Genomic DNA, 13,901 nt, shown 5'->3' with positions numbered 1-13,901 from the left:
GCGCGGGAGCGCGCCTAATTTAAATGATTCCCAGCCCCCTACGGGATCATTTAAATTGCGTGCTCTAGCGCCGGGCAATTTTGCCGGCGCGCCCTCGCAATTAACGGAGCTACTGCTCTGTGAATCGAGGGCAGCGGAGCAAATTTGCGGGGGCGCAGGGCAAAATCGTTGCCCTGCGCCTCCGCAAAAAAAGCGCAATTCTCTTTGAATCCGGGCCGAGGAGATTTGGTCTTGACAGTGTGTACGCAAAGAAAGCTTGTCAAGTTTCTCCACAAGCCTAACAAGGAACTCGTCGAGGAAAACGATGTTTCATTTACGACGAGTTCCTCGGTCGTGTGTACGAGGCCTAAGACTTTGCACGCCTTTTTTTTAAGCAACTGGATCGTATTTAGCTGATTTAAGGTTTAATTGTCTTGTATCTGGAGTTCATCTTTATTGTACATCCTGTTGTGAGATATCCTCTTTTATTCGATTTGTAATTTGTAACGTTTTTCCTTTTATAGGCTCATCCAATATGGTTACTGGTGAAACAAAAAGCTTCTTCAGCTTCGCTAAATCGGTAAGTGTCGTTGTCTCATGGGTTATAAATCGCAATTTTCAATTAGGCTGTTGTGTGCGCAAGCTCCAGAGAGATGAATGCAGGAAGCCTCACAAGTGTAAAATGCTGTAGATAAGATAAAGGTAAGGCTCAGAGCATAATATTGATCCGATCAATAAAACGCCAGGAAAGAAAATACACAAAAGCAAGGAATGAAAATTGACATCGGTACCCAATGCCTTCAATTTCTTTGATGCTATTATTGAGGTCTTCTCTTTTTCTTTTGCTTTTGCCAGTCATTTGTGCGCTATTATCGCCCATATAAGGTTTAAACCAGAGGTGTCCAAACTTTTTTCAAAGTGGGCCAGATTTGATTAAATGAATATGCGTGAGGGCCGACCATTTTGCCTGACATTCTTTAAACCATTAAAATTTGGTCTAAGTGTGTGTGTTCGTCCAAGCACTAATACACTGCCCTACAATAATTATTTTGCCTTTGTGGCTGTGGGTGGTGAAGAGATGAGCTTGGGTGTGTTATTTGGATATACCGTATTTATCGGCGTATAACACGCACCTTCACTTTAAGATGGAAGTTTCAGGAATTTTATATTTATTTTTTAAATAAAGAACTGTGAAGCAAATAAGGGGTCAGTGCCCATCAATGCAGCCTAATTAGTGTTCATCTGCAGCCTCACCATTGCCATGAATGCAGACCCACCGTTGCCATCAGTGCAGCCTGATCGATGCACATCTGCAGCCTCGGAGGGGACAGGGAGGGGGCAGGATGAGCGCCAACAGATTACATACAGGAGAATCTCCTGTTTACTCGGTGGCCTCTTTAATACGAAGTCCCATCTCCTATGATAGACAGAACAGTCGTCCAATGGCAGCCCACTGAGTAAATAGGAGATTCTCCTGTATGTAATCTGAAGGTGCTCATCCTGCCCCCTCCCTGTCCCCTCCGATGCAGCACCGATAAATACGGTATATATATTTTGTGGCCCTGGGGGGACATATATATCCAAATCACCAGGGGGGCCATACTAAACTGGAACGCGGGCCGGACTTTGGACATGCCTGATTTAAACAGTCACATTTTAAGAACTCCTCTAAAAATATTGGTTCACATGACACTGGCTTTCTGACGTATCAAAGACTCTACCAGTGGAATCCATAAAGAATGTCTACGACTAATGTTGCTGTAGACAACAAATTCATGACCCTGTTGGAAACAGAAATACGAATTTGGGTCGTAAACCGCAGTGTCCATTCATCCTCGGTGCAGCAGAGCTTCCAGCAGCTACAGCTGTCACAGGATATTCAAAGCTGGGTGGGCGGAGCCTGATAAGAATGCAGGGACACTAGTTCCCCTTCAGGTCCACTCCCTGTGATTGACAGCAGGCCGTGGACAGATCCATAGCCAATAGATAGCCTGCTATTGGCTATAGAATTTGCCCACTGTCTGTTGTCAATCACAAGGAGAGAGTGGGCCTGATGGGAACTAGTAGACCTTCATATTCCTAATAAGTCTCTACCCACTGTTAGAATCACTTCTTGCCAGGAAGCTGTCGATTGTGAAGCTGACAGTGTCCTTAAAGTGGAGGTTCACCCTAAAAAAGATATATATACCATTACATCCAGCATACTTCCGACATCTACAGTATGCTGGTATTTTTTTTTTTTCGCTGTACATACCTTCTTATAGTTCTTTTTCACCCGGCTTCCGGGTTCTCACTCCCACGGGGAATAGGCGTTCCTATGAAGAGGCGTAGATGATTGACGTGCGGATAAGGCGCGTCACGCGTTCCAAAAATAGCCGACCTGGGATTTCTATACGGCGCTATACGGCGCCTGTGCACAGACTAGGAGCCGTGTAGAGCTGACTGCGCAGGCGCCGTATAGACCCGAGTCCCAGTTCGGCTATTTTCGGAACGTGTGACGCGCCTTATCCGCACGTCTATCATCTACGCCTCTTCATAGGATCGCCTACTCCCGGCGGTAGTGAGAACCCAGAAGCCGGGTGAAAAAGAACTATAAGACGTGTAAGGGGTTAGCTCGGTAGCGGGGTGTGTGACCCCTTGGATGGGTTCACCACACACTGAATTTATACAGACTGGCAGTCGAAGACGGTTGAAAACAAAGGTTTTGGTTTATTTTTCCATCTTGCTGGAAAAACAATTGCAAGCATCCAAACAGCATAAACAAAATCAAACATAAAATAAATCCTAGCCACTTTGGGCGTCTACCTTCCACACAGGAATGAAGTCTATGAAGTCTAACACAGCCTACTGCTGGGTAGACAGTGCTGTATGTCATACAGCACAAACAATAGTCTTTTGATTTTTATCACACAGAAAAATCAATGGTCTCCTCACCTCCTCAGGAGACTTTCAGTACGCTGCTCTCCTACTCACAAAGCCTTAGGAATGATGCAGGCTTCAGTGGTAATCCTTTGGGTTACCTATAGAGGCCTTAATTGCCTCATTCTGAACAGCTGAAGTTTTTTCAACAGCCTTTAGCCTTTCTCTGGCTACGTTTGTAGCCGACGCCCGATAACCATCTGTGTATCGTCTAAACAAGGCAGAAATGTATGTCCCATCAGTGACAACACCCACAGATTTACCTGACTTCCTGTCACAGACGGTATGTACAGCGGAAAAAAAAATACCAGCATACTGTACAAGTCGGAAGTATGCTGGATGTAATGGTATATAATTGTTTTAGGGTGAACCTCCACTTTAACAACAAGTGTCAAGCGGAGAGGGAAGTAGGTAGCAGCGGCAAACCGCCTGATACACAGCGTACAGAGACAGGCACTGTGCTTGTCTCTGTACACCAAGTTAAGCCTTGTACACACAAACGTTTTTCTCGGCAAGAACCAGCAAGAAAACTGCTGGCAGAGCTTTCTTGCCGAGTAAACCGAGCGTATGTACGAGGTTTCTCGTCAAGAAAACTGCCCAGAATCTAGACGAGAAAAATAGAGAACCTGCTCTCTATTTTCTAGTCGTGATTCTCGGCAGTGTTTTCCTGCCGAGAAACCTGAGTGTCTGTATACTAATGAAAAAAAGAAATGTTCCTGGACTGCCCCACTCTGATAGGTGATTTATTGAAACAAAATGAACAAAGGATAAAATACAAAGCTGTATAACATCCAAAAATTCATGCAACACTGCAATCAATGGTAGAAAGTAGACATAGGGGACAAAAAAGCTAACATGTTTCACATCATGGATAGATGCTTAGTCATAGCTAAGGGCTTGAGCAGTACTCTTTTCCATTGTCTGTATACTAACCTGTCGCCGTGGAAACCCGTGCATGCTCAAAATGACGTTGACGCATGCGCGGTAGCTTCCAAGGCATAGGTAGGGTGTAGCAAGATGGCGGGGACGACATCGAATGTGACGAGCGCATGCTTGTCGTAGTCGATGACGTCACCGCGTTTGTGCATTCAAAAGAACGGCGGTTCTTTTGAATGGAGTGTGTGTACACTCGGCCGGCAAGAGAATCTTGCCAAGAATCTCGTCAGGAAAAACAAAAGACCGTCTAGGTACGCCTGTCAGTTTTGTCGGCGGACCTGAACGCCCGCTCCATGCATGCCTATGGAGCGCCGGATATCAGCGGAGACATATCCGCTGACATCCCATCCAATCCGCCAAAATCAGACGGATGGCTATACGTCCCTATCCGTCCATGGCGGATCGGATCGGGTGAGATCTGATGAAACCGGACATGCTGTCCGTTTTCATCAGATCTCTCCATAGGAGACAGCGGTGCTGCACAAGCCCCCCCCTCCTGCTCAGGGAGCAGAGAGGGACTTGTCATCCACCGGCTCAGCGGAGAGATTTCCCGCTGAGCTGGCGGGACCTGGCGTGTGAAAGAGGCCTAAGGCCGGGTACACACGAGAGGATTTAACCGCGGAAACGGTCCGGGGGACCGTTTCCGCGGATAAATCCTCTGGCGGATTTTGATCTCATGGTTGTACTAACCATGAGATCAAAATCCCCGCGGAATTCCATCCGCGGTGACGTGTCGCGCCGTCGCCGCGATGATGACGCGGCGACGTGCGCAACGCTGTCATATAAGGAATTCCACGCATGCGTTGAATCATTACGATGCATGCGGGGGATGGATTCGGACAGATTTATCCGGTGAGTCTGTACAGACCAGCGGATCAATCCGTTGGACTGGATTCCAGCGGATAGATTTCTTAGCATGTCAAGAAATTTTGATCCGCTGGAAATCCATCCCCGGGGACGAAAATCCGCGGAAACAGATCCGCTGGATCGTACACACCAGGGGATCTATCCACTGGAGCCGGTCCGCGGATCAATTCCAGCGGATCGATCCTCTCGTGTGTACGGGGCCTAAGAGTGCTATACTAAAGGATCTAGAGTCCAAAGATGTTTATACATGTAATTAATGTACAAGTGGAACCTTGGATTACGAGCATAATCTGTTCCAGAAGAATGTTTGTAATCCAAAGTACTCGCATATCAAAGCGAGTTGACCCATTGAAGTCAATGGAAACGAAAATAATTAGTTCATCATTGACTTCAATGGCATGCAATACCGCATGTGGCCAGAAGTGGGGGCCTCGGCTAAACTCAGAAAGGCTTGAGTTTTTCCGAGCATTTCCGAACAGCGCCAATCAGCACTGTTAAGCTCTGCTCGGCTTCGCCTCCCCCCCACCTCGGGCCAAACGCAGCATTGCACACCGCTTTTGCTTGAATCCTGCTCGTTTTGCGAGACAACACTCGCAAACCAAGTGAGCTTTTTTTAGAAATACAGTGCTTGTATTGCAAAACGCTCGTTAACCACGTTACTCGCAATCCGAGGTTCCACTGGTATAGTCTATTAAGCCATGAATAGTTGCAAGCTTGAGTCTTGCAGTTACATTTCAAGTCTGTTGCATTGTGACATATGTGGAAGTTTTCCCGGATTGATGCGATTTTTCCTTTTTCAGTGGTGGCAAGTGGAAAAAGTCAATCCCATCAAGTTATATGAAGAGAATAAAGTGATGGCAGGCTTCTCTCTCCTGAACTTACTCTTCAAGCAAGGACGGGCCGGAGTTATCCAAGGAGTAGTAGATAAACTCCTCACTTTGTTTAATCAGAAGAAGATCAAGCCCCTGGTGGATTCATTATGGGCCTTGGAGGAAGTATGATACGCGTTTCTAGTCTACAGCTGAAATATCATTCTTTACAAATGTCTGCTTTTATGGCTATTGTTATATAAGGGTTCATGCACACATAGCTTTGTTATGCCTATTATATGCCTACTATGATTTTCTGGCATTTTTTGTAAAAAATGCATATACAATTATTTAACAATCATTTGGTCTCACGGAGATTCACAATTGAATATGTAAATATTACAAGGTTAGAAATAGAAAGGCATAATACAATGAGAAAAGAACATGTACACAATGGCCCGGATTCAGGTAGAATTGCCCCTTATTTGCGGAGGCGCAGGGCAGCGTTTTCGCCCTGCGCCCCCGCAAATTTAATGCGCTACCCACGATTCACTGAGCAGTAGCTCCGTAAATTGCGTGTGCGCTGTGTAAACTTGCCCTGCGTAAGGGCGCCTAATGTAAATGATCCCGTAGGGGGCGGGAATCATTTAAATTAGGCGCGCTCCCGCGCCGAGCGTAGAGCGCATGCTCTGTCGGGAAACTTTCCCGACGTGCATTGCGGCAAATGACGTTGCAAGGACGTCATTTGCTTCAAAGTGAACGTGAATGGCGTCCAGCGCCATTCACGAATCACTTACGCAAATTACATAAAAATCGAACGTCGGGTATACTTTGGCATTGGCTGCCCCTGCTATTAGAAGGGGCAGCCTTACGCTAAACACGCTAAACACAGCTTCCCCGTTCTTCACTGTGGCGGCGTCATCGATCGTGTGTTCCCTTTTATAGGGAAACACAATCAATGACGTCACACCTACGGCCACACCCCCCTACAGTTAGAAACAGAGATGAGGTCACACTTAACCCCTTCAGCGCCCCCTTGTGGTTAACTCCCAAACTGCAACTGTCATTTTCACAGTAATCAGTGCATTTTAAATGCATTTTTTGCTGTGAAAATGACAATGGTCCCAAAAATTTGTCAAAATTGTCCGAAGTGTCCGCCATAATGTCGCAGTCACGAAAAAAATCGCTGATCGCTGCCATTAGTAGTAAAAAAATTTTTTTTTATAAAAGTGCAATAAAACTATCCCCTATTTTGTAAACGCTATACATTTTGCGCAAACCAATCGATAAACGCCTATTGCGATTTTTTTACCAAAAATAGGTAGAAGAATACGTATCGGCCTAAACTGAGGAAACATTTTTTTTTTATATATTTATGGGGGATATTTATTATAGTAAAAAGTAAAAAATATTGAATTTTTTTCAAAATTGGCACTCTATTTTTGTTTATAGCGCAAAAACTAAAAACCGCAGAGGTGATCAAATACCACCAAAAGAAAGCTCTATTTGTGGGAAAAAAAGGACGCCAATTTTGTTTGGAAGCCACGTCGCACGACCGCGCAATTGTCAGTTAAAGCGACGCAGTGCCGAATCGCAAAAACTGGCCAGGTCCTTTAGCTGCCTAAAGGTTCGGGTCTTAAGTGGTTAAAGGACGGCACATTTAGACTTCACATCTGCCAATCAGTTTTTACATATTATACTTATTTATACAGTCCATGGAATTGTCCCTCTATGTTCTTCATATTCGTTTTACTTTGTATTGATTACAGGTTAAGGAGGCGATGCAAAGAATTCATGACAGAGGCAACATTGGGAAACTTATTTTAGATGTGGAAAAGGCTCCAACTCCTCTGGTTAGTATACCCTTTCAGTAGTTTGGGGTTTATCTAACGTACCCGTATGTTCATCCAGTCTCCTTTGAAAGTGATTGTACATGCAATTTTTTTTTTTTTAACCACTTGAGACATGTAGGACGTCCTGGGACGTCCTCGGCTTTGTGCAGCTGCAGGCATCATTCAGATATCGCCGTCTTCAGCCGGCGATTCTGTGCACCAGAAGAATGATCAAAGCGGCGGTTCCGCCGCTCAATCGTTCTTCTAGGCAGCGGGAGGGGACGTCCCCCCCCTCCCACCGCCATCCGGTGCTTCTCCGGGCTCTCCCGTGCCATCGGGGTCGGGAGAGCGAATCGGCCGGCGCTCTTTGGTGAACCATAGAGATGACTGGTGACCAGACGGTCACAGTCATCTCTAGGACCGTCGGAGGACCGGGCGCGACGTTATGACGTCACGCCCGGTACCCGGAAGTAAACAAAGCCGCAATCGCGGCTGTCGGCATGTAATCTGTGATTTTTTTTTTCATCGATTTCATGCTTGTAAGCCTGGAGGAGAGATGTGGGGTCTTATTGACCCCACATCTCTCCATAAAGAGGACCTGTCACACTGATTCCTATTACAAGGGATGTTTACATTCCTTGTAATAGAAATAAAAGTGATCAAAAAAAAATTAAGTAAAAAAAAAAATGTAAAACGCCCCTGTCCCGGTCGCTCGCGTGCAAAAGCGAACGCGCATGCAAGTCCCGCCCACATATGTAAACACCGTTCAAACCCCACATGTGAGGTATCATCGCGTGCGTTAGAGCGTTTGCAACAATTCTAGCACTAGACCTTCTCTGTAACTCAAAAATAGTAACCTGTAAAAAAAATGTAAGCGTCGCCTATGGAGATTTTTAAGTACCGAAGTTTGGCGCCATTCCATGAGTGTGCGCAATTTTAAAGCGTGACATGTTAGGTATCTATTTACTCGGCGTAACATCGTCTTTCACATTATACAACAAAATTGGGCTAACTTTACTGTTTTGTTATTTTTTAATTCATGAAACTGTTTTTTTCCCTAAAAAAAGGCGTTTGAAAAATGATTGCGCAAATACCGTGCGAGAAAAAAAGTTGCAACGACCGCCATTTTATTCCCTAGGGTGTCTGCTAAAAAAATTTTATAATGTTTGGGGGTTCTGATTAATTTTCTAGCAAAAAAATTGTGATTTTTACATGAAGGAGAGAAGTGCCAAAATAGGCCTGGTAACAAAGTGGTTAATAACAAATAGGTTGGCGGCCCCAAACGTCCTCTTCTCGAGTCCCCCATCAGCTCTTCTGGGTCCTCACCAGTAGGTGCCCCCTTTTTTTTTCTCAGAAAATAGGTTCAGGAACTCCCCCTTCTGAGTCACTTCTTGGCTCCACCCCTTACCTATCTCTGAACACCCTCCCCTGGATCCATCCACTACCCACCCCCCAGTACTGCCCCTTTTAGAGAAAACAGAACAATCATAGAGGATACAGAAGTATCACTTTGTGGTGTTAAGTAATGTGTATAAAATTTGTTATTAATGCCAAGAAAAGCAGTAGTAGATCCCCTGCAGCCAGCAGCAATAGGCTCTCCCCCGGCAACAACCCCCAGCAACAGTGGACCCCAACAACATTAGACCCCATAGCAACAATAGATAACCCAGCATCAATCGGCTCTCCAGCTGCCATCAACAATAGCTCCCCCCTCCTCCAACAGTAGATGCCTCCCAACAACTCACCCCCCCCTAGAAACATAAGCCCAACCAGCAGCAATATATCCCCCACCAGCAACAGTAGACCTCTCAGCAACAATAGACTGCTACACACATATATATATGCCCTCCAGCAGCAATAGATCTCCCAGCAGCCAGCAACAATAGGCCCCTCCCTCAACAGTAGATCCGGTTCAGCAACAATTGACCTCCCAGCAACATAAGTCCCCCAAGAACAATAGACCTCCCCATCAACAATAGACCACCATGGAAAAAAAATAATAGATTCCCCAGCAGCCAGCATCAATAGACCCTCCAGCACACCCCAGCACCCCTTGCCATTACATACATTTAGTGCTGGAGGTGCCAGAACTGTGTTGCCCCGCAGGGGTTCCCGCTGAAAAAAAAACCCTGAATGATGTATTACATGCTGTTCATACTCACTTAGTCACTATGAGATTCCTTTTCTGTATTCTGCAAAATACCTGGTTGATCCTTCTGTTCATGTCCCCAATTCAGCTAGGGATTTTGCAGCTGTGTTGGCATCTCTGGACATGCTCAGTTTTCAGTTAGTTTCTATGCTGAGCATTTCCTCCCTATCACATCTGAGCAGCCCATGTGACTATAGAGTGACACATGGATGCGGGCGTATACACAGTAGTAAATGCCCACTTCCTCCCTCCTTTCTCCTCCATGCCCACTAACCAGTTAAACACAATGGGCGCGGGATCTTACATGTAGATCAATGGAGGCTTCACCTCCCTCTGATTCTAAGACCCAGGCTGCGGGGAAGTGACACAGCCTGTGACTGGTAGAAACCCACCCACACCATGTTACTTCCACAAAATAATAAAGATTTAATTTCAAATATATATTTGTATCCCAATTTAAAACAGTTTTTCTTATTTATTTTTACTCTGTATTCCAAAGGCTGTTTTTTGTTTAAGAACTTTGTATTTCAAGCGTATAAAGGAATACAATAAAGACTGGACAAAAAGGCTCTCAAAGATGTAAGAACAGATGACCATGACAAATTACACTTTTTTGTTAACATGTTACCAGTAGCAGAGGACTAGAAGCTCCTCCTGCTTATGTTTCCCTGCAGACAGGCTGGGAAAGAGCTTTGTCATGTGACAGCTGTATATCGCTAAGGAAAAAGGTACTTGGATTTTTTTTTTTTTATTAAAATAATTACAGGGCCATCATCCCCATACAGAAATAGAAGGGACATTGGCCCAGATTCAAAAAGCAATTGCGTCTGCGTAACCATAGTTACGCAGCGCAATTGCTTACTTGCGCCGGCGTTTCGAATGCTCCTGATTCAGGAACCTCGATACGCCGACTGCAGCCTAAGATATGACTGGCATAAGGCTCTTATGCCATCGTATCGTAGGCTGCATTCTTACGATGGCCGCTAGGGGGCTTTCCCGTAGTGGTCAGCGTATAGTATGCAAATTGCATACTAACGCCGATTCACTACCCTACGCGAGCCCTGCGTACGCAGTTTACGTTGTTTCCGTTCGTCGGGTTTCGCGTAAAGGCTGCTCCTGCTATTAGCAGGGGCAGCCAATGCTACGTATACCCGTCGTTCCCGCGTCGCGAAGTTAAAATTTTACGTTGTTTGCGTAAGTGAATCGTGAATGGCGCTGGACGCCATTTACGTTCACTTTGAAGCAAATGACGTCCTTGCGACGTCATTTGCCGCAATGCACGTCGGGAAAGTTTCCAGACGGAGCATGCGCACTACGTTCGGCGCGGGAACGCGCCTAATTTAAATGATCCACGCCCCCTACGGGATCATTTAAATTACGCGCCCTTACGCCGGGCATTTTTGAGGAGCGCCCACGCAAATTACGTGGCTACTGCTTCGTGAATGAAGAGTAGCGCAGATAATTTGCGGGGGCGCAGGGCAAAAACGGTACGCTGCGCCTCCGTAAGAAGTGCGAAGCGGTACCTGAATCTGGCCCAATGTAATTTAAACAGCGTGTGTTTAGTATCACTTTAAATTTGTCCCTTGACATAATGATGTCCCATGGAATAATCATTAACATTATTAGTGCACAAAGGACCAAGTATTTATAGAGTTTTGCAGAGGAGTGAAAGTGTTTTTTCTCTTGTTTGGCGGTCTATATAGCTAATGCATTTACAGCAAACAGCATGTGGCCCCCGGTAGTGCATACTAGCAGAATTGTTTACTAAAATAATCACAATACAAAGTTTGAAGCTTATGCATCGTCATTTATGTGTCTAAATTCCTCCTGGTCCAACTTGCAGCAACATTGCTTCCTATGTGGGCTGTACTGTGCCCCCTACCCTGCAGCAGTAATCTTTCAGTGTTACAAGGGTTAATACAGCCGCCTGGCCTGTCATAGGCACTTGTCAGGAGCGCTGAGTGTGCCCATCTGCTCCCCTCTTTTATTCATCTGCCTATTCTTTCATAGAGTGCTTTTTATTCCTGGAAGCTATTATACAATTTCTATGTCCGATCCAGCACCATTGTTTTAACCTCTGCGGCACTGGAAGAATACCGCTGCGGGGGTATTGGGGGGGGGGGGGGGGCAGAGGACAAAATATTTCAATTAAGAGGGCAGCCACAAACACAAGGGACACTTCTCATTCCATGTCAGTACCACCCCTTCTTAGGCATGAAAACACCCTAATCAAGGTTCTTACTATAAGCCTACATTAATTCAGGTTCTCGAGAACATATCCAATGTACAGTTGTATTCAAAATTATTCAACCCCCACTGAAATTGATTGCTTTGCCCAGTTTGACATTGATTTTGATCATTCAGTCATCCTGCTTACAATTAAATCAAAGAGGCACGTGTAGGTCAGACAAATATAACATAACATTTATAATGAAATAACCACACATGTCTTTTCTGTGCTCACATCATTATCAGTTTTATTCAACCCCCAAGTGACATTCAATCTTAGTACTTAGTACAACATCCTTTTACAGTTATAACAGCTTTTAAACTTGAAGCATAGCTTGACACAAGTGTCTTGCAGCGATCTACGGGTATCTTCGCCCATTCGTCATGGGCAAAAGCCTCCAGTTCAGTCACATTCTTAGGCTTGCGCACTGCAACTGCTTTCTTTAAGTCCCACCAGAGGTTCTCAATCGGATTTAAGTCTGGTGACTGCGATGGCCACTCCAAAATGTCCCAGCCTTTAATCTGCAACCATGCTCTAGTGGACTTGGAGGTATGCTTGGGATCATTGTCCTGTTGAAAGGTCCAACGTCCCCCAAGCCTCAGGTTTGTGACGGACTGCATCACATTGTCATCCAATATCTCCTGGTACTGAAGAGAATTCATGGTACCTTGCACACGCTGAAGTTTCCCTGTACCTGCAGAAGCAAAACAGCCCCAAAGCATGATTGACCCCCCACCATGCTTCACAGTAGGCAAGGTGTTCTTTTCATCATAGGCCTTGTTATTCCTCCTCCAAACATAGCGTTGATCCATGGGCCCAAGCACTTCTAATTTTGTTTCATCAGTCCACAGAACACAATCCCAAAACTTCTGTGGTTTGCCCACATGACTTTTGCAAATGATGCTTCCTATGGTGTCTCTTGGTATGTTTAACATCTTTGCAATCTTCTTATAGCCATTGCCCTTCCTGTGAAGAGTAATCACCTATTCTCTTGTCTTCCTGGACCATTCTCTTGACTTCACCATGTTTGTAACCACACCAGTAAATGTCTAGAAGGAGCTGAGTATCACAGTCATTTTAAAGCTGCCTAATTGGTGCTTATTAGGCTTTATTGCTGCTCCCTGACATCCACAGGTGTTTTCAATACCTGATTGAAAACACTTCAATGAACCTCTGTTCTTCAGAGTGGTAGTCTTTAAGGGGTTGAATAATTGTGTAAATGAAGAATTCACAAAATAAACATTTACTACTGTATTACAAAACCAATTGATGTCATTTTAGTTGCATATGGTTCTTTAAGAAGTCCTTGTAGGATTTCATTCTGAATACAATTACAAATGTACACTAAATTCCCTAAAACCCTTTACAGCATTGGGGGGTTGAATAATTTTGAACAAAACTGTATGACTCCTCAAGCAGCCGAGTGGGTTTTGTGATCATTACCTTGATTCTTATTACACTGTTATATTATCACAGATGGCCAATGACAGTACCGAAAACAGTGAGGCAGGAGAGGAAGAAGAAGACCATGAAGGAGACACTGAAAACAAGGAAAGGATGCCTTTCATTCAGTGATGGTTCTTGGGAAGATCTGAAGACTGGAAATCTATCCTGCGCATCAGTGAACAAACTTGCTGTAGTACAGTGTGTGTTGTATTTGTCTGCAGTGAGCTGAGCTACTGTATAAACTGTTGAACAATGTTATGTCTAACATGGCAGTAAATAGACTTGGCAGCTTTTAGTAGGGTTAGTATCACGTCAGAATGGCATATGATGCCTTAAAGCAGACCAGGTATTGTGGTCTTATTTAAAAGTAAAAAAAATAATAATATCCTCTTTCGTTCTAATAAAATTAAATACATGAATTGCTAGTGCTACTGTTGGGTCCACCATATGGACCTGTGTTCAGTGTTGTCGTATTTGAGTGGCCTCAGGCTGCATAGAGAGTAGTTATTCCTCAATCTTCTTTCTTTAACCACTAGGGGTCTCAAACTGGCGGCCCTCCAGCTGTTGCAAAACTACAAGTCCCATGAGGCATTGCAAGGCTGACAGTTAAAAGCATGACTCCCTCGGGCAGAAGCATGATGGGATTTGTAGTTCCGCTACAGCTGGAGGGCCACTGTTCTGTCAAATACTCCAACCCAGGAACACAAATTGTCTCTGGACAGCCGCACTCTGAA

The 13,901-nt window shown here is 44.9% G+C and overlaps 1 protein-coding gene across 1 annotated transcript in view; it reads left to right on the top strand.

The window, feature by feature from the left end:
* The window catches only part of VAT1L (vesicle amine transport 1 like), a 77,717-nt gene extending 63,954 nt beyond the window's left edge, over nucleotides 1-13,763 (top strand). Inside the window, exons 6-9 of the mRNA XM_040329194.1 lie at nucleotides 504-559; nucleotides 5,502-5,696; nucleotides 7,280-7,363; nucleotides 13,198-13,763. Coding sequence (XP_040185128.1) covers nucleotides 504-559; nucleotides 5,502-5,696; nucleotides 7,280-7,363; nucleotides 13,198-13,296 — 434 coding nt within the window. The 3' untranslated portion in view covers nucleotides 13,297-13,763. The remainder of the gene's footprint in view (nucleotides 1-503; nucleotides 560-5,501; nucleotides 5,697-7,279; nucleotides 7,364-13,197) is intronic.
* Nucleotides 13,764-13,901: the final 138 nt, after the last annotated feature.

The sequence above is a fragment of the Rana temporaria genome, chromosome 11, assembly GCF_905171775.1.
Source record: "Rana temporaria chromosome 11, aRanTem1.1, whole genome shotgun sequence".
Classification (NCBI taxonomy): domain Eukaryota; kingdom Metazoa; phylum Chordata; class Amphibia; order Anura; family Ranidae; genus Rana; species Rana temporaria.
Note: the sequence above shows the minus strand (reverse complement) of the source record. Positions and strands in the feature narration are given on the sequence as shown.